The sequence below is a fragment of the Miniopterus natalensis genome, chromosome 15 (genome assembly GCF_054644295.1).
Source record: "Miniopterus natalensis isolate mMinNat1 chromosome 15, mMinNat1.hap1, whole genome shotgun sequence".
Classification (NCBI taxonomy): Eukaryota; Metazoa; Chordata; class Mammalia; order Chiroptera; family Miniopteridae; genus Miniopterus; species Miniopterus natalensis.
In genome coordinates, this window is record NC_142095.1 from 49699718 (window position 1) to 49723439 (window position 23722).

At 46.6% G+C, this 23722-nt stretch overlaps 1 protein-coding gene across 1 annotated transcript in view; it reads right to left on the bottom strand.

Annotated features, from left to right (window-relative positions):
• The window catches only part of FRMD4B (FERM domain containing 4B), a 138219-nt gene that overhangs the window by 34808 nt on the left and 79689 nt on the right, over positions 1-23722 (bottom strand). The window contains exons 8-10 of the mRNA XM_087825112.1: positions 5508-5591; positions 3990-4055; positions 1614-1671 (exon numbers count right to left, since the gene is read on the bottom strand). Coding sequence (XP_087681238.1) covers positions 1614-1671; positions 3990-4055; positions 5508-5591 — 208 coding nt within the window. The remainder of the gene's footprint in view (positions 1-1613; positions 1672-3989; positions 4056-5507; positions 5592-23722) is intronic.

Sequence of the window (23722 nt, forward strand, 5' to 3'; positions counted from 1 at the left end):
TAATTCAACTAAGAATTAATCCAAAGTACAAAGCCAGTTACCTACTTAAAAAAAAAAAAAAACCCATGAAAGAAAAAGACAGAAAGCTCTTTGTTCTCTTGATTAGTAACCAGCTATAAAGGTCAGGGAAGTTGCCAGAGAATTACAAAGATGTAAAAAGTGGTTCCAAATCCTGGTGTTTATAATACACTTGACAGTGAACATGGGAATATTGAAAAAACAGGATGTTTGAATAATGCCTTTGAGGTACATATGCGGAGAGGAGAAATTTTTTTTCCATAAATTTGTCTTTTAGGTCTTGAAAAGCAAAGGATGTATTGACATAAGGAAGGAAAAACTTAGGCTGAACCATATGCCCATGTGCAAACAAGCTAAGACTCAGCAGACATTAAAGTTGCATCAGTACACATTTTAGTACAGGGTGTCCCCTTATGCAGGTATCTCTTACCCAATCCCCCACTATTTTGAATTGTAAACATTGTGGGAATGTGAAAAGTCACTCAAGATTGATCAATTATAAAACTATTCCTCTTTCAAACCACACTTCCTTCTTAACCTGCTTTATGTTTTCTCATCTCACAATACTTCCTAGTCAACCTCTCCCTGCTTGTAAACATCTGAAAACTACACAAACACAAAGCACAACGACTGAAAGCTGCTACTGCAAATCCTGCACAAATGGGAGGATGTCAGGAAGCTACTGAAATGACACTGGAGAGGGCATGAATCTCACACACAAGCTCCATCACTGGAGAGGGCATGGCTCTCACACACAGGCCCCATCACTGGAGAGGGCATGGCTCTCACACACAGGCCCCATCACTGGAGAGGGCATGGCTCCCACACAGGCCCCATCACTGGAGAGGGCATGGCTCTCACACACGGGCTCCATCACTGGAGAGGGCATGGCTCCCACACACGGGCCCCATCACTGGAGAGGGCATGGCTCCCACACAGGCCCCATCACTGGAGAGGGCATGGCTCTCACACACAGGCCCCATCACTGGAGAGGGCATGGCTCCCACACAGGCTCCATGGAATGGATTTCTGGTAGCACTAGAACGGTAACCAACTGGAAAGAGAAAAGGAACTAAGAGTAGCTAACAGAGCAGGTGTGCTGAAAGAATGCTCCAAATATCTTAGGACCAACAGAGCTTTGAGAAAACATTTAAACACAGCAAGTGTTTGGCAAAAATATGCTTTAGAGTTTGCTAAGAATGACGAGATATCAATCTTGCCCGGCTGGTGTGGCTCAGTGGTTGAACATCCACCTATGAACCAGGAGATCGCGGTGCGATTCCTGGTCAGGGAACGTGTCCCGGTTGCGGGCTTGATCCCCAGCAGCAAGTTTGCGGAGGCAGCGGATCAATGACTCTCTCTCATCACTGATGTTTCTCTCTCTCTCCCTCTCCTTTCCTTTCTTTGAAGTCAATAAAAACATATGAAAAAAGAAAAAAAAAAAAGAAAATCAATCTTATTTTCAATGCTCACATTTTCAGAGACATTTACATATATATGCATATTGATTTACATGGTTTTAGAAACTTGGTGTTTTTCACTAACTCACAGAATACCATGGGTGTTATGAAAGCTTTGCGTGTGAAAGTATTTACCTTTACTGCATAGTAATGGACTCCGTAAGTTGGTAGAGCTTCTACTATTTTCATATACCTGTGGAAAATGAATATATATTATAACCTCTTATTAAAACAGAGGGCCCTTCTGGGAAAAGTGATAGAAAGAAATACAGTTTATATCTACTTTCCTCATTATAACCATGTCTTTGACTAAAGTAGAAATAAAATAAACCATTCTAGGGAGTAATATATTTTACTTGATCCAAATGTTATGAGGTTACTAAGAAAACTTCAATTTCAAAAAGCTATAGGAAATGTTATTTTCTGCATATTAAGATTTCTATGGCTTAGAAACATATTGTACTGTATTATACACTCAAATTACAAGTATTTCTTTAACTAAGCACCTAATAATGCAAAGCAATGAGAAACAACTTTTGGGTTATTCTCAGAGTAAGTAAAAAATAAAGCTATTTCATGTATTGATTGTGGTGAACTCTTAGAAATATATACTCAACTCCTAAGTCGAAACTCTTAGAAATGTACACTTAAAAAGGGCGAAGTTTATTGTATGAAAACCTGATTTTAAAAAATACGCCCACTCCCCCCCTCAAATATAAATTAGAGCAATGGTGCTACTATTTGCTATTTTTAATTCTACAAGTATTTATTGTGTAAGACTGCTTCTCCACGTACAAGAAATTGAGGTTCCTGTTTCATACAAGTGGACTTATTAATGATATTTGAAGATTAATTGCTCTGGACTTTGTAACCAGTAATTTGGTGATTTTTAAAATCATTCTACATGTAAATGAACATAAGAGGTTAGGTAAATGTGCCAAGGCCATGCAGCAGTTACACTGCACAGCTAGGATTCTAGCAAATCGAGTCAAATTTTATAGTCTAGAGCCTTAAGGACCAAGTTGGACAGTCTCTTTAGAGCCACAATGATAATGATGAGCGGAAATAAAAAGACGCTGCATTTAAGCAAGGAAACTTCATGATATGATCATTAGCCTAACCGAAAATCCTCCAGGGAGACTGGCACTCAGTTATTTATTATTTATTTATTTATTAAATTTTCATTTCAAGAAATAGGCACAATGAGTTAAAATGTCAAGGATTCAACTTCAGGAGTTAACTTTTGCTTTCTACCTTGAAGATCACAGAAGGTGTGTTATGATAAAAAGGAGATTAGTGTGGCCCTGGGCAGGTACCTCAGTTGGTTAGAGTGTCATCCCCATATGCCAAGGTTGGGGGTTTGATCCCCGGTCAGGGCACATACAAGAATCAACCCATGAATGCATAAATAAGTGGAACAACAAATCGATGCTTCTCTCTCTCTCTCTGTCCCTTCCCCTCTCTCTCAACTGAATACAAGAAACAAACACACAAACAGAACAACAAGGGAGATTAGTGTAAGCTGTAGGGCCAGAGGGGAAATGCAGACGCTGATAGGGGAACAGTGATCTCTGAGGCTTTATTTCAGCTCTCACATGCTCTGAGCTAAATTCAGTAGTTTTCTTTTTCTTTTTTTAAACTTCTATGGCCATAAAAGTTATTCTACAATTACTATAGCAAAAATGTAACATTAGTTTTTATAATTAGAAAATTATAAGTTTAGTAGCTTGTGAACTATTCTTTTTCTTCTTCTTTTTTGAGGAAGGTGGAGGCATTGACTGGTTGTTCCATCTATCTAGGCATCATTGGTTGATTCTTGTATGTGCCCTGACCAGGGACTGAGCCTGCAGCCTTGGTGTATCGGGACAAAACTCTAACCAACTGAGCTCCCTGGCCAGGGCCTCTTGTGAACTATTCTTAATAAATGGATGGTAACTCTAAGAGTGGAAAGTGCAAAAATATATCAGGATGGCCTTTCTTGGTAGCATGAAGAAACAGATTATCCACCATCAACACTGTGTTCCACCAAAAGTAGGGTCACAAACTTGACAACAAAACATGGCCTCTAGCCAGGTTTTGTTTGGCTCACATTGTATTAGAATTTTCTTAAAATTACTTTGCAATGTTTAAAATGGGATTTAAAAGTCAAAAATGCCAGATTTTCTTGAAAATATTAGAAGATCTGGTAACATTATGCTTGAATTCTGAAGCTGAGTAGCTTTGCCTCCACCCAGGGCAAAAGCTCTCCAGTTCACCACAGTCCCCACCATTCCCTATTGCCCCACACTTGGCCTACATTTCACATTTTTGTAACCTGCCTCACACGGATGGGATCTGAATTGATGACACAAATATGGAATGAGCCAAGAAATTTTATAATTCATGGCAAGATATTTCTAATCAGATGAGGGTTATCTACACCCAAACCACACAACAGGAAGCATTTCAAAGGACTTCTGTAAGCAAAAGACATTAAATTATATCTAAGCCAAAGGAAAGAAGGATACTTACTGAACCACAGCTTGACCCCGTGTCAGACCTTTGATTTTCAAATAATGCTCAATTACCCTGTCCTCACTGTAAAACAAGGAGATGAAAAGTATGGCAATGTGTGATTATATGAGACACAGACTTGTTACAAGATTCTCAGGTGGCTCTTTGAGAAACTTGAGAAAGAAAGCTTTCCTGACTGGCTCAGGGGAGAGAAGCTGGCTGACATTTGTTCTGTAAGACACAATTCCTGGAGGACTCAAACTTCAGACATTTGACTACCTTATCATGACTTTTTAATTTATATTTTATATAATGTATTTGTATAACATATTAATATTTTAAAAACTTTACTAGAAAAAGAAACTATCAATTTATCAAATGGAAAACTAATCTTTTGTCATAACTGAATAAAATATAATAAATACAAAATAATGTTAGTAAAGAGAGCTCAACAAGTGTTAGGTATTAAAGACAGTTTCCTTAAATTATTCAGAGAGATGCACAAAGAATTAAAACTGCTCCTGACTCTGTGTTCAATCTGAAATACTCCATTGTCACTACTCAGAGGTGCGCTGCTTTGGGGGAAAACCCTTCACTATTGTTCAAGGGTAACACGTTGACTGAAAAGGGGAGAAAAAGGCTGAAGTCCAGCAACCTAGGACATCATTTGGCCATTGCACCTTACTTTCAGACAGGTAGCTTTTCCGTCTTATTTCAAGTAAAAGCTAAAAGAGTAATGTTTTTATCTCTATATATCCACTAATCAATTGTAATCAGTCTTTGTTTCTTCTTTCTTAAGGCACTGTTACTTAATGATGATACATTAGAAGGTTCCAGACTCAGGATGCAATGTAGCCTCAGTCCTCACTCTCACTGCTTATTTGGAAAATGGGTTCCAGCTTCATATTAAAGCTATTCATGTTGAATATTTATCTCAGTGTTTTAGTGGGAAGGAAAACCATCTTTAGGATTCGAAGCCTTCAACCAAAAAAAATGTATTTAAAGGTAATGGATGGAAGTAATTCAAAGGGAAAAAAAGTGCTTTTCTAGAAAAAAAATGTTATGAAAAATGGGTACTATGGATTCAGTAAAGTACAAACAAAGTACTTCAAAATATACGGCAATTTCCGACCATAGAGGAAACAGCCGGTCACTGAAGCCATTTCTGGTTGCTAAGGAGGCCTCTGTCCCAGGAACTCTGTTTACACCGCCCATCCTGCGCTCGCCGACTCAGGCCACAGCACGCGCACCGAGCGGCGTTTGCTAGCGCACACCCCACGCCCTTCGCCCTCTTCAGAGAGGATGGACACCGCCAGCTGCTCTTGGCAAATGACCATAGTTTTGGTAGAACGATTTCCAGGGGATTTCGAGAAGATCCTTTCTCTGAAAGGACCCCAGTCTGCTTACAGTTGCTCCGACACACTGATGGGCAATTTCACACGGTCTTCTCTTATATTTCCTTTAACCTCCTGAAAGGCACGCCGTTCTCATCACAGGCTGTGGAAACAGGGTCGCCTGTGTCTTGCTTTGGCTTACCAGTAAGCAAGGGATGGATGCTCCTGAAGAGTTTTGGTTGGAAAGGCTGGTAGTGTCTTTAAATCTTTCCGGGCATTTTCATCACTAAAAAGAAGAGTAATACAGTCACGTCAGTCCCTGCTGCCTACGTTATTATCCAGCTGGCAACCAGGTGAAATCTGAAAAACAGCCCTAGCACACGGGTCTATCCAAATGCCGCCGGCGCTGATAAGGCTCTGGTCTCTAGCTAGAGCTAGCCCTTAATTTGACAACCCCCAAGTTACTGGATATTATAAAGTTTAAAAAGATGATAAAATTAAAATACTCATATTAAACTACCTTAACCCCACTTTCCGTATTCTCCTCATAAACGCAGCCGCTTTCATCATATATTCCCGCATGTGTCTATATTATTACATAATTATTATTATATTGTGCACATCCCACATTCCATTATTATACAGCATTTTTCAAATTTTGTTACATACTTTCTCCACCTTTCTACAGCAACCCCATAATTATCTTTAGTGGCTACACAATGTTCCCCATGTTGGAATATTGGTTATCATAAAACCATCCACACAGTGTCACTCATTTTTCATAACAATAAAAAGGTTTACGTGGACCTATCTGTTCCTCGTCTGTTATTTCCTTGGAACTCTAAGATAAAACGGACAAGTCGCCATCTGCAGAGAGCACGGGGGTAGATGGCTTGAAACCGGCTTCCGGTGAAACCCAGGGCCTTGCTCAGCGGCACCAAGTGAACTGCGAGGGCCCGGCGAGGCCAGCTGGTATCTACGTACCAAATGGCAAAATTCTGGTTGTGGAACGGGAGGGTGTGGCCGCAGCCGGGGGGCAGGCAGCAGGCAGCCCTGGCTGGCCCGCGCGTGTGGGAGCCAGCCCCTAGCTGCGGGCTAGTCGGGGCTGGGGGGCTGGCTCTCGGGGGCCTGCGCAGCCAGGCCCTGCTCCTAAGGCAGCTACTCCAGATCCAGAGGCCCAGCCCCGGAGCTCGCCTGCTTTCCTCCCCCGCACCTCCACCGCAGCCACTGTGCGGAGCAGCTGCAGAGCCAGGCGCCAGGCACCGCGCTGGGGCTGTTGCTTCGCTCCCCTAACCTCACCCGAGCTTTTCCCACGCAGCAGGTCCTATCGTTGCCCCTGCTTCACAGCCGCGGGCGTGAGGCTTGGAGGCCGAGCCCCTCGCTCAGCGTCTCGCAAACCCGCTGCTTGGCCCCAAAGGCCAAGAGCAGAGCCTGGTTTCTATGACCTGGTTCCTGACAGCCGCCCAGAGCGAGTCCCAGGGAGCCGCCGCGCATCCGCATCTCTTGCGAGCCACAGATCCCCTGAACCTCACTCCTAGTTACAGATGTACACGCGGAACCCGCTAGTGTCAAAACCCACCACTTACGCACTTTTACGTTAGCTTCCCTGGGGTTTGCCCCGGCGCGCATCGTGAACTGAAAGAGATGCACCCCAACTGGACGGCCAAACACTGAGCCCAGAGAGACCCCGAAGCACTCGTTCAACACTCACACATGCACTGCTACGGGCCCACCGGGGACCCGCGTGGCCTGCAGACAGGTTTCCTCTGGCCCACACTGTGGGGGCTGTATCAGAAATTGCTCACCCTTGTCACACGGTTGGGTTTGGTGCAAGTGGTTCTCCCTCCCCGTCTACAGAAGCTTGTTTTTCGTTCTGGTTCCCCGGTTTCTTGACGAGGCCAGGGGCAGCCAAGGGGACCCACTGAGCAAACTGCACATAGACTTCCCGACTTTCGCAGAAACACATAGTTAGAGCTGAGTGTCGCTTAGTTGAGAGGCACTACGATTTGCACCTGCCAACATTCCATTTCAAAACCAGGTTTGCGGCCCTCCCTCGAGGTGAGAGATCCCGCCTTGCAAATTGCTGCAGGAAATAAAGTCACTGGCTCCTGTTCTTACATAAGGATCAGTCCCTCTATTCATCTGAAATCTGAGCAGTATGGCTTAGCCACACTGACAATCTCGGGAAACTGGTTTGGGCTTCCTGAAAACCAGAATGTACCACAATCCAATTTATTCATATTAAAGGCCACCTGTCAACTCCCAGTAATGATATTTATTTTTCTTAGTAATTTCTTCTATGCTCTGTCCTCCAAATCCCACTTCCTTTGTAAAGAAGTTGGCTTGTCAGCTTTTTATGAAAGGCAAATACATTTATATGCTCTAAATGGTAGACTAAGGACAACACTTGTTATTAATCATCACCACAAACCACATGTGTGTTTTCTTCTGGCTCTGTGTGGACTGTATCAGCCCAGCATTCACTTATTCTGTGGATTATAGTTAATTTTGTGGCGATCAAGGCCTCAGTAGAGTACAAACTGCTGTTTACCATGAGCCCACTTATTCATTTAGCAAGCACGTACCAGGAGTATGCACTGCATACCCAGCACGTGGAAGCAAGGGTCACGTGATGAAGGTACCCACTTTCCCTAACCCTACTGGCCAGGATGACTGGCTGGACCTAATTGCAAGGGACACTGGATATGTAGTCTTTATTTGAGGCAGCCACATGGCTAACTAAAAATTCTACTAATATGGAAGAAGGGGATATTGGAAACTGGGGAAAACAATCAGACTCCATCGCTGATAAGGAACCACACTCTGATCTAGGAAATTTCTGCCATGTGGGATTGTGGACCCACTATTGATTAATTGTTTTAAAAAATAAGGCAAAATCCAGAGCTCCATGTAAGATATCTGAATTTTAAAATATTTCCTCAACCGAAAACCAAACAAAAAACCCCCAAAACCCAAAAATAAAAACTAAAACATTGTTCAGGCCATATAAAAATACTAGTAGACCACTACTATCACTTTGCAGTTTCTGACATAAACTCTTAGTAAGGAATGGACAGGGAGAGGCCTTCTCAGGCTCTCAACTTGGTTTCCAGTTTTAGAAAATTTATTAACAGTCCAAATGGTCAGTAATGCATGAGGTAAAAGAGACACATAAGTAAGTTTGACAAATGTGGAATCTGGACCATTGCAAATTATTGCATTCTCAGCAAAGAACACAACTTTATTTCTTTGTATTAGAAAAAGGTTCCTATTATTCCTCCAAATCTGGTTATTTATGCTATTACAAAACATCCTTTCCTTGTGAATATACAACGTTACCTTCCTATTAGTGCCCATTCGGTAACCCCTTCAAAAAAGCCACCACTGATACCGCGGAGGCTGAGCTGTGGATCTACTGTAATCCTAAAAGAGAGCTCCAGCAGGATCCTGAGACGGTGAAACAAACCGCCTGGCAGGAAAATGGGTGAAACCTTCCAACAAGCAGTGCCCAAAGGCAGAAATCCAAATGGCCAACAGACAGAAGCAAGTGTACACAGGGAAATGCATATTCAACCCTCAGTGCATCACCATTACACAGCCGACCACCAAATGTGTAGAACTCTGGCAATACCTAGTTTACTGAAGACATAGGGCAGGGGGAACTCCTGTCCATTGCTAGTGGGTAGGGCAGTTGGTGTGATCATTTTGAAAATCTGCATTCCCTAGGCCCCGGGGATCCTTTCCTAGTGTATTCCTAGAGAAACTCACACAAAAGAGTGGGTTTTAGAGCAGCATTGTGCACAACAAGGCAAATAGAAGAAACTCCCCCAAATATTCCCAAACAGTAGAAATGATGAAATTGCAATGTGATTACAGCACGGACGAGCGCAGAGCAGAGGAGATACACAGAGCTTCACACAGCACGATGGGCCTCACAGACAGTAAGCAGAGGGGCGGCAGCCAAAATATCATCCACATCACAATGCCACGTACATAAAGCTCCAAAACAAGCAAATGAAGCTGGAGGGACTCATATGTAGCTGATGAAAGTATAAAGCAAAACAAGAAAATATGCACCATAGAGTCAGAGTACCTCTGAGGAGGTTTACTGTGGGGAAGGACGGGGGGTGCTGTACCCAATGAAGTGGGTAGGGTAGGGTCTTGGCAAAGTGCACCAAGGGGCCACGTGCTAACCTGACAGCTCAGGGAGGTCTGTGTGGCGGCCTTGCAAACTCAGGGTCCTAAAGTAACCACAAAGGATGGTGTGAAAGGAAAACTTTTAAACTAAAAGTTTATAGTGGGTAGTCATGTCCTAGGCAGGCATCTTTCCTGGCAAAGGTCAATCTTTACCTTAACTGAGCCTGTCTGCTGTCTTTTTGCACCTAAGATAACATATCTTTGGAATGTCAAAGTAATTTTCCTTTTTCCAGACCCCTCAAAGCACAGGTACTGCTCTTCGGAGACTATAAATCCCCTCATTGTTATTGAGTTAATTGTTGACTGTTAACTATCCTGCACCCACCTAAGTAAAAGTGTGGGTCTGTTATTTTACTTTTTATCCAATCCCAGAGGTTTCCCGGCTTTGCTTTCTCCAGCTTCCCTTATCTATCACCAACGGATTTCATGTAACCCACTTACATCTCCTCTTTTGACTGTAATGCATAAAACAAGGGGCAAAACTGCCATTCTCCGGAGCATTATCTCAATCTGTTGAGATTTTGCTTCCTGGCAATTGTTGACAGTTTGGCTCAAATACACTCACAAAAATTCTCTATAGGTTTGAATGTTTCTTATGCAATAGCAAAGTCCCTCACTGGGCGTGCCAATGTGGCTGTGCATTTTCTAATTGGCTCCTTACACCCTAGATACAAGTTTTATGCATTCCTCTGTGTGATATAATTCACATGGAAACCAGGTCGCAGCCGGCTGGTGGGTACAGGGAGTGTGCTGAGGGGCAGCTGTGCAAGAGGCTAGGGCTGGCTAATGACAAAATTTAACCACGGGGTGTTAGGAACACTGGCACATTATTCTGAAGCTAATCCCGGCATCTGCAGAGTTTAGGACCAAGCAGAACTTCACATTTGTGTGACGGACAGTAGCTGAGCGGGTTATTTGTTCACCCTCAGAAGAAGCTGGCTGGGGAATCTGCCTGGAGTCTGAGGCCACAGGGATCCACTGAGCTCCCAGGGGCAGGATGGGGCTGGGCTTGCCTGCCTCAGATCAACCTCAGAACCCAGGGGGAGGGCCTGAACGCAGCTGGGCGTGAGCAGGCCCTGGTGGCGATGTCTCTGCCTTTCCCCAGCAGTAAATGCACTCACCCTGTTTGGACATTCTTGACCCTAATGGCAATGAAGGGCTTTTTTTCAAGATGCACTTGACCAGAATTACCAAGAGGGACTGATTTCTCCAGGTCCTAGCCAGAGACGACTCCTACAATCAAAGACTTGCTACTTCTCAGTGACCAAACCAGAAATTGCTTTTCTTCAGCATTTCAGCAGGAATTCAGTGGCCACAATGCTCGCTTGCGTTTCACCTGATGACATTTTATCTGTTGAGGCTCACCCTCTCCTTCACGCATCCCAGATTCCCGTTCCGACCCAGCATTTAGCCTCTGCAACCATGTTTCAGGCCATGATTCTTTTTGGCATTCTCAAGCCTCCTTGCACCGCCTGTTTTTCTTTACTGACCTCAAAACACCCTGTAGGAATGGGCCAACTTCACTCATTCCTGAGAAAGCCACATGGTTGGCAAAACTGAGGCCACCCCTTGTGTGTGCCAGAGCACTTGCGAGCAAACAGCGACCCCCAGCAAATGTGTGCACCTGTTTGTGGCTAATTGGGAACTTGCTCCCAGCAACAATCTGCCACCTGCCATTCTGAGGCTGGAGAGCAAGGGACTGGAGGCAACAGCAAACTGGGTGCCAGCCTTCCTTGAGCAAAGGAACACTGAGCTCCCTAGAAGCTGGCAGCTGGCTCTGTTCAGTGTGGGGCATCCCTAGGTTTTTAAGATGGTTTGAAAAAAGGCCCAAGCCCCTGACTTCCCTTTCCTTGTCAATTTAAAGCTCTTCTTTACCTAAAACCCAACACAAAGGTGCCTGAAAAGTGTATATTAAATATAATGACCCAATGCAAATGCCTGTGGGAACTTTGTGTATTTCACAGAGAAAAATACACGGAGCCATTTAGACTATAACTTGGGACTGCAGTTGTCTTTCATCCACATATAAGCATACCTCAAAATCTGTATTTCATAAAATGCACATGCAAATGTAAAAACACTACACTGCCTGTGTGAACACTCAAGATAAAGTCTAATGTGCAGCCTAAATATAATCAGAAATTAAATAAAAGGTTGTGAGACAGGACGTCTGAGAACTTGGGCAAGCTGTCACAGCTGGGAGGCCTATTTAATGCTGTGTCCCAAACAACAGATTTGGGACATTGGGAATTGCGCCAATTAGAGATGCGCCAGTCTCCGGGTGTGCCTCGCACAGACTCTGATGTAAGCCGCCTCCTTACCTATGCTTGTGAGAAACCTGTGTTGACCCTCCAAGTTCTGTGTGACCCTGAAGGCGAGGGACCCAATAACGATCGAAACAGCAAGTGGAAGTGTATTTCATGTGTTAGAAGTGTAACAGGTGCCAACTTAACTGCTACAGCATTCGAGCTGCATCCAGGGTCTGAGGACGACAGCTTGCTTAGACGTCATTATTAGAAGGATCTTGGTTATTGTGTATAAACACTAAGGTCCTCAACTGATCCCCTGGCATGATCAACAGCTTGGTGATTAGCTGTTTAAGGTTTGTTATCAGTTTACTTGGAGGAATTTTTCACTGGCCAGATTGCCTTCAAATCACCCTTTTGTAATAATAATAATAAAAAAATTCACATTTCTCTCAGTAGTCTGGGAACATGGCCTTCAAAAACTACTCTTATTATCTCCGTGACTTATAACTATAGAGCTCTAACAGTACATTCCTCTCTACAAAGTCCTAGGCAAGGGCATATGAAAGGTAACAAAAATAAGAAAACACAGCACAGTGGGCCCCGAACAACATGGTTTGAACTGCATGTGTCCACATATATACAGATATTTTCAATAAATACCTGTACTGCGTTCATTCTGCAGTTAGGAGTTCGTGGACGCAGAAGGCCGACTCTGTGCATTGTTCTATGCCATTTCATATAGGGGGTTTGAGCAGCCACAGATTTGGGTATCTCTGTGTGTGGGGGAGGGGGTGTCTTGGAACCAATCCCCCACACATGCTGAGGGTAGTTAAGCTTTGGGGGAATCAAAAGTTATGCTCAAATTTTTGACTGCATGGGGGTGGGGTCAGTACCCCAACCCCCAAGTTGTTAGAGGGTCAACTGTGATCACAGTCCCCTGACCAGCAGCATCAGTATTATCTGAGAACTTGTTAGAAATGCAAATTTGGGGCCTTACCCCGGACCTAGAGAATCAGAAGGGCTGAAGGTGTTTAACACATGGCTGGAGAGCCACTGCAACAGAATAAACACACCATAAACACAGGGAGAGTTTCAAGAAAGAGAGAGTGGTCAACAGTTTCAAAGAGGAAAGTCAAGGAGGCTAAGGACAGCCAGGGGGACTTGGAGGCTGCCCAGCAGTGATGCGAAGTGAGCGCCGTCCTTCAGTCCCTGAAGTAAATGCTTGGAGCAACAGCTCACTGGCGGGCACTGCCGCGTGGCAGAGGCGGGTAACCCGCTCCCTGCTGTCACCAGCATCGCCACGTCACAGAGTGAACACTGAGATGGAAGAAAGATTAATTTAACTCTCACAGCGAGAACGCAGATGTGACTGCAAACCTGTGCTTTACGTAGCACTCTGCTCTCTCTCCCAAAATTCCTAACAGAGGGGACAGAAAACCGGGAGGAGTGAGTGGGAGGAGGGAAGACTTTCCCCTGCCTAACCTGTGGCGTCAGCACTTACAACTGCAGTGGCCACGGATCGAGTCTACTAAAGTGTTTATTTCTTGGCTGAGGACAGGCTGCTTTTAAATGCTAGATTAATCGGAATTAGCCAAAAACGGAATTAAACCGAATAAGAGATTGGAACACAGAAAACAAGACCTCATGTCCTCACTCAGAGTTTCTTGAACCAAACTAATATGACTGCAGTCTACAGTTGTTCCCTAATAGCAAAGATACCAAAGTTAGTTTACTTTTTTTTCTAAAATCAGACCCCAAGTTTTTCAGCACAATTGTAAAACAAGGCATCCAAACTCACCTGCGTGTGGCTTCAGGTGGGAGGCCCTACGCCCCAGCAAATACCTAAAACCACACGGGAGGTCCTGATGCCCAACTTTTAAAAAAATATATCTTTATTGGTTTCAGAGAGAGGAAGGGGGAGGGAGAGAGAGAAACACCAATGATGAGAGTCCTCATGGCTCGGCCGCCTCCTGCGCGCCCAGACGGGGACCGAGCCCGCAACCCGGGCCTGCGCCCGATGGGGAATCGAACCTCGGCCTCCCGGGTCCTAGGTCGGTGTTTAATCGCTGAGCCACACCAGCCGTACCCCACTTTTTATACTGACTCAAAAAACCCACAGTCAGCTGTCCCGGACCCGGCGCCTGGCCCAGGGCTCCCAGGCTGGGGGCAGGGGGCCCGGGGACTAGCCGGCAGGCACAGTCGCGGTCACGCGCGAAGGCGGGGCGCTGGGGCTCAACCCCACTGCCCCCCGGGCCACGGGGGACGCCCAGGGCTCACGGGCACCTGCTGCGGCCCGAGGCCGGTCCTCAGGGCTGAACGAGAGCCTCCTCCGCCGCCCCCACGCCCGAGCGGGCAGGGCAGCGCGGGGGCGCAGCCGGCCGGCCCCACGCGCGGGCTGCCCTGTCCGGGAGGGGGCGGGGCCATGCGGGGGCTGGGAGCCGGGGGCGGGGCGAAGGGAGTCGGGGCGGGGCCGGGGAAGCCGCGGGCGGCCGGGGGAGCCCGCCCCCTGACGCGCGCACCGCGGGCTTCCCGCGGCTCGGGCCGGCCCTCGGCTCCTCCATGGCGACGCGGGGACGCGCGGGGCGACGGCCGCGCTGGAGCTCACCCCGGGGACTCGCTTAGCACCCGCGAGCGGGGCGGGCGCACGGTGGGCGGGGCTGGCACACGGTGGGCGGGGCGGGCGCGCGGTGGGCGGGGCTGGGCGCGCGGTGGGCGGGGCTGGGCGCGCGGTGGGCGGGGCTGGCGCGCGGTGGGCGGGGCTGGCGCGCGGTGGGCGGGGCTGGGGGCTGCCCACGGCGCTCGCGGTCACCCCGGGACCCACCTAACCCCGGGACGCGGCGGGACCCGGGTCTGCCCGCTGCGGGGCCTCCGAGGCGGAGAAAGAGCCGGCGGCCCCGCGGGGCCTGCGACTGGCAGTAAGAACCCGACTGAGGCCTGGACTCGGCCACGCCTCGAGCTCGGAGGAGCTCCGTGGTCTCAGACACACGAACCTTCCTGAGCCTTGGCCGCCTCCTCATCATAAAAACAGGGACGGTGGCCAGTCTGGGGAGATGGCAGCAGACTGCTGAGGGGCACCTGCCTGCGCCCTGCAGCCTGCTCCTTCTGTCCCCACTGTACGTGAAGCCAAAGGCCCCCAACATGCCACTCCTGTCGCCGTCACCACCAGATGCTTAGGGCATACTTCTACTAAACAATTATTCAGTGTTTACCTGAAATTAAAATGTAAGTGGGCATCCTATATTTTTATTTGCTAAATCTGGCAACCCTCAGGGTTGGTTGGTAATGAACCACAAGGGGAAAGAACCTGGAAGGCCACTGCCAGGCCCCGGCTGTGGGCCGTGATGGGACCTGGCCTGCAGAGCACAGCCTCCAGACCCTCTCCTCCAGCCTCCAGACCCTCTCCTCCAGCCTCCAGACCCTCGCCTCCAGCCTCCAGACCCTCTCCTCCAGCCTCCAGACCCTCGCCTCCAGCCTCCAGACCCTCTCCTCCAGCCTCCAGACCCTCTCCTCCAGCCTCCAGACTCTCCTCCAGCCTCCAGACCCTCTCCTCCAGCCTCCAGACCCTCTCCTCCAGCCTCCAGACTCTCCTCCAGCCTCCAGACCCTCTCCTCCAGCCTCCAGACTCTCTCCTCCAGCCTCCAGACTCTCCTCCAGCCTCCAGACTCTCTCTCCCGACCTCAGGACCCACGCATGGGCTCTGTCGGGCTCCCCTTACCTCAGCATCCTCCCAGAGGTGCCAGAAAGCTGCCTGTTTTCTGGGAAACATAGCAGCCTCTCAGCTAGAATTCCTTTGCCATCAAATTTTTGTCTGTGGCCTAACCGGCAACAAAGAACAAATTACTCTGTCCATCAGCATGCTTGACAGTGATCAGCTGTCAAACTATTTTTTTTAAGCCTAAAGAATATCTAATAATAATGAAAATGTGATGAGAGATTTTTCTGAACATTAGCCAGCTTGCTGAGGCTTCTGAGTGTGTCTACTTTGAACTTTTAACTCTTTTATTAGAAACACAACCCATAAGAATGACTTACACCGAGAAGCAGATTAACATGAAAATCTGTAAATATTTAAACTAAAAACTGTACAATTTTATGGCGACAGAAGGAGAATGGTGGACACCAGGAGCCGAGGGGAAGGGGCGTGAGGAATTGTTTAATGGGCACAGAGTTTCAGGTTTGTAAAGTGAAGAGCTCTGCAGATTGGTTGTACAAGGTGAGTCTATTTAACACTATTGAACTATACATATGAAAGTGGTTAAGATGGTAAATTTTATATTATGTATATTTTACCACAATTAAAAAGAGTTCCTCTCATACAAATCTAGGGTTACAAAAAAGAGCACATGGAGGAAAGACAATCCCACAGGCAGCATTTTCCTACAGAAGAATGTAGTCAAAGCGCTCTACCCCTCTCCTGGGAAAGTTCCTACTAGACAAGTGAGAATTATTTATGGTCAGCCTACAGCCCCAGAGTGTGACCCCTTCATCCTGCATACGTGACTCAGTGTGTCCTTCCGGAACACACAGAACTGTGTTAAGCGAGTCAGCTGATGGAACCCAGATAATGAGGCGCAGTACATGTTATGTGCCACTGTGTTTCTTGAACCAAACCAAAGGCACTGAATGTGTATCCATGAGTCACCCCCAAACGCCATTTCCTAGCTCAGGGAGACGCCGATGGTTCGCATGGCATGCTACCTTCTATTTGCCAAATACCAAACATGCAAATGTCAGCCAGCCGCTATCTGAAAAGCCCAACCGGATGCTGTGATGGGCCTAGTGGCCCAGTTCAGTCCCGGAGAGGAAAATTGAGAACCCAAATAGGTCAAGAAAGTCGCCTCCCGCACAGGATCGATCCCCACTGTACTGCTAGTAGCTGTTTAAAGATATAAGGGTGTGGAGTACTTACAACACACTAGGCACTGAACTAAGCACGTGACATGGGTTACTTTAACAATTCTTTCCACAGGTAAAATTACCACCCCCATTTTACAGATGGAAGAAGTGAGTTCTAAAGAGCTGATGAGATGTGCGGAAGACCACACAGCTGCTCAGGGTTGAGCTGGGATTAGAACTCGGTGGGGTTCCAGGGTCTGAGCTGGTGTGGAGGACATTGCCTGGAGGGTGGGTCCAGGAGTTCCCCAAAGTCTAACTGCATCTGCATTGCCAACCCAGTCCAGCAGATACCATGAAACGTCTTTTGGATTCACTTTTGAGGAATTAACAAGTGGAAAGGCACAGCGGAAATTCAGAGAGTGTGGGTTCAAATCCAAGTTCCACCATGTGGACCATAAACAAAAAGTTGACCATATATTCCATTAGCAAAAAGGATTTACTTGGGAAAAAGAAAGTACTGCATTGTAGTCTGATATGTGGAGCCATAGGAGCCACACGCCCGTTCAGAGACAAAGAAGAAGTGAAGTCCTCTTGTAGAGGGGAGGAGAAGCTAAGGGGAGGGGCTGTTAGACTGGAGTTCTTGCAGCTCCCCTCCCTTCCCCTGCAACACACAGAGGGTGCGAGAGTGCCTCCTACAGGGCCTCCCCGATTCCTGTTTCTGTCATAAATTTTGACAACCACATGTGGGGCAGACATGTGACCTTGATTGTCAGGCCTCAGTCTCCACATCTGCACAATGAGCATCTCAACAGGAACAACGTGAGGAGAAAATGGTATAAATACATAAGAGCACCTGGCCCCTAGTCGACAGTGGTAAAAGCAGCGTGCGTAATGTGGAGCGAGAGCACGCGCTCTGCCATCAAATGGCCTGGGTTTGAATCCCAGCTCCACATCTTAGTAGCTGTGTGACCTGGGCAAGTCACTCAACTTCTCAGGGGCCTCATTTCCTCATCTGTAAAATGAGGATAATACTGCCTAGTTCACAGAGTTGATACAAGGATTAAGGGACTGAATATTTAGGAAGCTTTTAGAAATGAGTATTCCAGGTGCTAGGCACTGTTCTAAGTCCTTCATATGCATTTTCTCTCTTGATTTTCATAGCAGCCCTGTGAGGTAGATGTTATGTTACTCCCCGGGACTCAGATCTGGGAGATCATGCATTTTGGAATCTGAAAGGGCTAAGAGGTTCCCAGACATATATGCAGAAAAGCTGGTTTGTAGAATTCTGTGTGGTTCCACCTTTCCCAGGGGAGCTCCTGCTCACACACCTACTGAAGGATCCCTTCTTTTCATGATCCATCCAACATTCAGGTCTTCTCAAACCTTACAGTTTCACAGCCAGGATCTGCCACATGATTTGCAAGGCCAGTGAAAAAAGAAAGTGCTGAGCCCCTTGTTAAAAAAGTTACTAAGAATTATTTGGTGACAGAGGAGCCTCAAACCAAGCGTGGGACCCCTCTGAGCAGGATACCCTGTGTGACTGCGCGGGTCACACACCCATGCAGTCAGCCCTGCCCACAGCTTTGACTCTGGTAGGTTTCCACTGTTTTAATTGCTTCCTTTCTGCCTGACCAGCCCCGGCACCTGAGCCCAGAACTGAATGAGCCTGTTCACAAAGGCACAGGGGCCTCCGGGAGGTAGACAGGGTTGCTGTTGGGGGTGGGGTGGGGGGCAGGGAAAGGGTTAAGCCTTGGTTTGGGAAGTTTCTTTCTTTCTTTTTTTAATCCTCAACCCAGGAATTTTTTCCATTGATTTTTTTTAGAGAGTAGAAAGGAGGGGAGGGAGGGAGGAGAGAGGGGGGAAAGAAAGGAGGGGAGGAGAGAGAGAGAGAAAAAGAGAGAGAGAGAGAGAGAAACATTGATGTGAGAGAGACACATTGATTGGCTGCCTCCAGCACGCGCCCTGATCAGCCAGGGATCGAACCTGCAGCCCTTTGGTCCTCAGGCCGACTCTAGGCCACCCCTGTCGGCGGTTTGGGAAGTTTCTGTCGGGGAAAATGAATAGTATTCCACAACTTTTACACTCATTTTGAAAGAGAACTCAGTGCAGTCACTGAGTAAGTCACTATGGTAAGCTCTGAGTTTTTAAAAAATACAAAAATAACATAAAAAAAATTCTGACTAAAGCACTATATTTTCATTGTTGATAAATGAAAACACACTGACACGCAAAGAAGAAGAAAAGTTGTAAACATTTCTGTCCCACTACCGAGGTAACTCTTCGTGATGACAACAGTAACAGCTAATTTTTTCACCCTCCCACAAACCAGGCAGCGTGCAGGCACCAGAATCCTGTCCTGCGTGTTTGAAAGGTGCGAAGGGGACAGGCCTTAAATACTCTCATCACAGGACACAGATGTGTAACTATGCGTGGTGGTGGATGTCACCTAGACTTATTTGGAGATCACACTGCACTACATACAAATACTGAATCATTATATCGTACACCTGAAACTAGTACGTTTGTGTCAATCATACCTCAGTAATAAAAATTTAAAAAGAACAGTAACTGTTGCTATTTAATGAGGAGACAGGCTTAGAGGTGTTCAGTAGCTTAGCTACCATCGCTGGCCAGAGGGAGCGGAGAGTGGAAGCACCCCAGCTGTGCCCGTCTGCAGGACCCCCAGCGCTGTCGCTGTGCACAAAGAAAACAGTAGGACTTCGACTGGTATTTATTTTTATCCAGCCCTTTGAACGTGTTACTCGGTCTCATTCATTTTGACGAGTTTCTCTTCTGTGAATTGTTTTCTGGGTAGAAATTAACCTACCGGTTTTATTACGGTGAGTCTGAACTGGGCAGCGCAGCCCGAGACCTAGCGGGATGGCTCAGTCCCGCACGGCGTCGTGCGCACTTCTGGACCCAGCTGTGGGCGCTAAGCAGGAGCCCTCGGGCCTCCCCAGCAGGGTGGCGCCTGCCGGGCAGCTGCCAGCAGGAGAAGTGAGACTATGTGCCCAGCTGTAGGCCGGCGAGTCTGAAGGTGAAGGAAGACTGGGCCTGAACGACACTTGTGCAGACATCTTTTGTGAATACTTTTAAATTTATATGATGTTGGTATAGTTCTATATGTACACAATTGTATAAGTAAACAAATAAAAAGTACATATATTGAGAATAGATATATGGGGCTGTATGAACAAAAAAAATTAGAGGCCAGTTTATATGTGTGTGTGTGTGTGTGTGTGTGTACGTATATACATATATATATGTCTCATGTGTTTGAATATATTGGTATACAGGTGGTATTTTTTTTTTTAAAGAATGGATAATATGTATACTTTTGTTTTTTCCACTTCATATATGGTAATCATCTTTCCATGTCAATAAACATTCACCTACAATATTTTTAATGTAAGTACTGAACTCCTTAAGTACTATTTTAGTTAGGTAAGACCTGGTGTTTTAGAACAAGGATCTGACTCCCACCTTACATTCCTATACCCTCATCCCACCCCACCCCCATGAATGGTGGAAAATAATTCAGTACCTGGATGTCAGGGACTCTTCTTAAAAAAATAAACTGTCTCTCCCCCAAAACTGAAATCGGGGTCTCAAAGAGATATCTGCATACTCTTGTTCCTAACAGCATTATTGCTTTTGTTGTTGTTAATCCTCACTGGAGGATATTTTTCCATTGATTTTAAGAGAGAGTGAAAGGGAGGGAGGGAGGGAGGAGGGAGAGAGAGAGAGAAACATCGATATGAGAAAGATACATGGATTGGTTGCCTCCCGCATGCACCCTGACCAGGGTTGGGGATCGAACCCGAGGCCCTTCAGTGCCTGGGTCACGCTCTAACCACTGAGCACACCATCCAGGGCATAGTGGCATTATTCTTAAAAGCCAAGAAGTGGAAGCAACAGAAGGGTCCATCCACGGATGGATGGGTAAACAAAATGTGGCACATACACACAATGAAATATTATTCAGCCTGAAAGTATAGGAAATTCTGACATATGCTACAGCATGGATGAGCCTTGAGGACATTATGCTCAGTGAAATAAGCCAGTCACAAAAAAGACGAGTACTGTATGATTTCACTCATATGAGTCACCTAGAGGCAAATTCATACAGACGGAAAGTAGAATGGTGGCCGCTGGAGGCCGGAGAGAGTGAGAGATGTTAATGTTCAGTGGGCACAGAGTTTCAGTTTTGCAAGATGAAAAGTTTTGGAGGATGGTGGTGGTGGTTGCACAGTGTGAATGTCCTTAATACCACTGAACTATACACTTAAAAAGGACTCTGAGGCTAAAAAAACAACACGTCTCACTACAGGATGGGACTCAGTGGACACTGGAAGCAAACCCCCAGGTATTGAGTTTCCACCCTGCAAGGTGCTTTATCTCATTCAATTCTCACAACAAACCTCTTAAAGAAAAGGGACCTTAGGTTCAGTTGGCTTGAAACTGGCTCAAGGTTACCTGTCAGCAGATGAGAGCTTGTCTCAACTCCCCTGAATCTAGAGCTCAGGCCTTTCTCCAATGGCTCCTATAAAGGATGAAGAATAATTGTGGCTCAGTAATAAAAGGAAGACCGGACGCTCAGTCCGCCTCCATCATGGCCCTTGCTTGGTCCAGAGCCTTGCAGTGGAGGAAGTGAATCTTCGAGAATGAACAGGGTTGAGCAGTGAGAAAAAGGGAGGAATTCCAAGGGGACTGGTGAGAGATTGCTCACTTCCTGCCTACTCACTCTTAAGCTATCTCCTCAAGTGACTAATATTAGACTTGGGGCCACTCCACTGATAACACCACTTAGCGTGGTGGAGTCCACTGCCTGCTGGACACTCTCAGGGACAGCAAGGATCCATGTTGCCCCTCCACACAAGTGCCAGTTAAAATTACTTCTGAGATAGGCGGGGAGACCTGGGGACTGGAGGTCTGGTCTTGTCTACCTGAAATGTCACAGACATGTCGCTCCTTGTCATGGATATGTCAGGGGTAAAATGAGGGTTCAAGTGCATGACTTAGGGCAGTCCTAACATTCTATGCTTAGAGCAGATGAAAAAGTGCCCATCCCATTGTTTGCTTCCAAACTTAGGGCTATTCAGAAGAAGCAGGTTCAGAGCTGGATGGACGCTTACCCAGCCCGAGAGTTGATGAAAGTAACCTGGAGGGAGCAGCGAAGATGCCCGGGAGTCCGAAGAGCAGGCTTCCCCAGGTGCTTCTCTCTGTTTGTTTTTTGTTAATCCTTACCAAAAGGATATTTCCCCACTGATTTCTAGAGAGAGTGGAATGGAGGGAAGAGGGGGAAGAGGGGGAGAGAGAAAACACTGACGTGAGGGAGACACATCAGCTGGCTCCCTCCTCCACGTGCCCCAACACGGGCCGGGGATCGAGCCGAAACCCAGGTACGTGCCCTTGACTGCTTATCTTTTAAAGGCATTTCAATACTGAGCTTTCAGCAAATAAGTAAACCACACTTTACAAAGTGAAGTCCACAGAACACGGTTTGGCAAGATGCTCACACATCAGGGACAATTAGTGTGGGAAACACTGTCTATCTCCTGGGAGATTCATAGGGCACATGAGCAGATTGGAAGCTGATTGAGAAAAACTTGAAACTTCTTAATTTTTAATGAGGTATTTCCTATATTTATTTGTTCATGGTTCCCTATTTGTTATCTTGTTTGTGTTATCAACATAACAACTCCTAACAGTGAGTCAATGTTAAAGCACAGTGTGGTGATGCAAGTACATGCCACATAAAACTCCTTCCTCTCACTTGTAACGTGAGGATACTGTTACACCGACTTCATACAGTGAAGACGACAACAGTTAGTGTGTGTAAAACGAGCAAAACAGCCTAATGCTTAGAAGTATTTACAAATCATTAAAAATATAATACGAATGCAGCGAATTGATTTACAAAAGCACTTGTCTGTGTCTTTAAGTCAATTCTGAGCATGGAGTCATTTCACAGGGAGGGAGAAAAGCCACTTCTCACAATTTTTCCACGAAAGCATTTTGACGATTCATTAAAGAAGCCTGTCTTCAGGCTTCTTTATCCTGCGCGCAAGGGAGGGAATGATTGTTACAGGTTGTGTTAAAATACAAAACTGGAGACTCCTGGGTGCTAAGAGCATGCCTGAAGCCCAACCCTCCGCTCCAGCTAGGCCACCGAGACCGTAAGCCACCTACTAGCCGCAAAGCTCAGGCTCCAACAGCGCCTGTTGTACAGGGTGGTGTGAAGGTTAAATATAATAATAACAACAACAGCACGTAATAATTATTGAGACAAAAGCTGAGTTCCAGAGAGGTTAGTTCCCACAGTTATGGCCCGCAAATGGCAAGGCCCACATTTAAGTTGGGCGCAGCCCCCTCAGTGCTGACAGTAAGTACTCAGCAGGCCAGGCCCTGGGAGCTGCTATTGTCCTGGCACTGATTCTAAAGCCCTGGAAATGGAATGACATCTTAGAGCTTTAAGTGCTCCAGAGGTGTGAGGACGAGGGGGAGAAGTCCTTGTAACATCTTTGATCCCCCTCCAACCAATGACTCTCAGGGCGGCTGAGAAGCTCCTTCCCGGGGAAACAGCTACATCGGGCAGCACAGCCACCTTGTGAATGGGCCCCGCCCTGCAGCTGGGACCACAGACTCTCGTTCTGCCCCAGCACCCAACTTAAATTATAGTCACCAACTTTTCTGATAAACCGAAGTGTCCAGCACACTTGGTAACAGCCACTTTTCAGGAGAGGAGGAGGAGGGGGAGGAAGGGCAGAGAGAAAGAGAGAGGGAGAGAGAGGGAGGGAGGGAGAGAGAGGGGAGAGAGAGGAAGAGAGAGAGAGGGGGAGAGGGGGGAGGGAGAGGGAGGGAGAGGGGGAGAGAGAAAAAAAAAGGAAATGCTTGGCTCTCAGAACCCATTTGTGACTGCTCAGAGATAAAGCCTCTCCTTGCCGAGTCAGCTTTCAGGAATTTTCTGTCTGTGTTGTATTACCAGAGTAGTTTGTTATCTTTGCAGCTTAAGGGCTGACTTGGAAATTCAGACTGTCAACTATTTAAAGAAAATGCAGGGCCCCACTCCCCTATTTTAATTAACTTTCGGAGAGGGAGGTTTCCTACTGGTTATGATAATGTTAACTTAAAA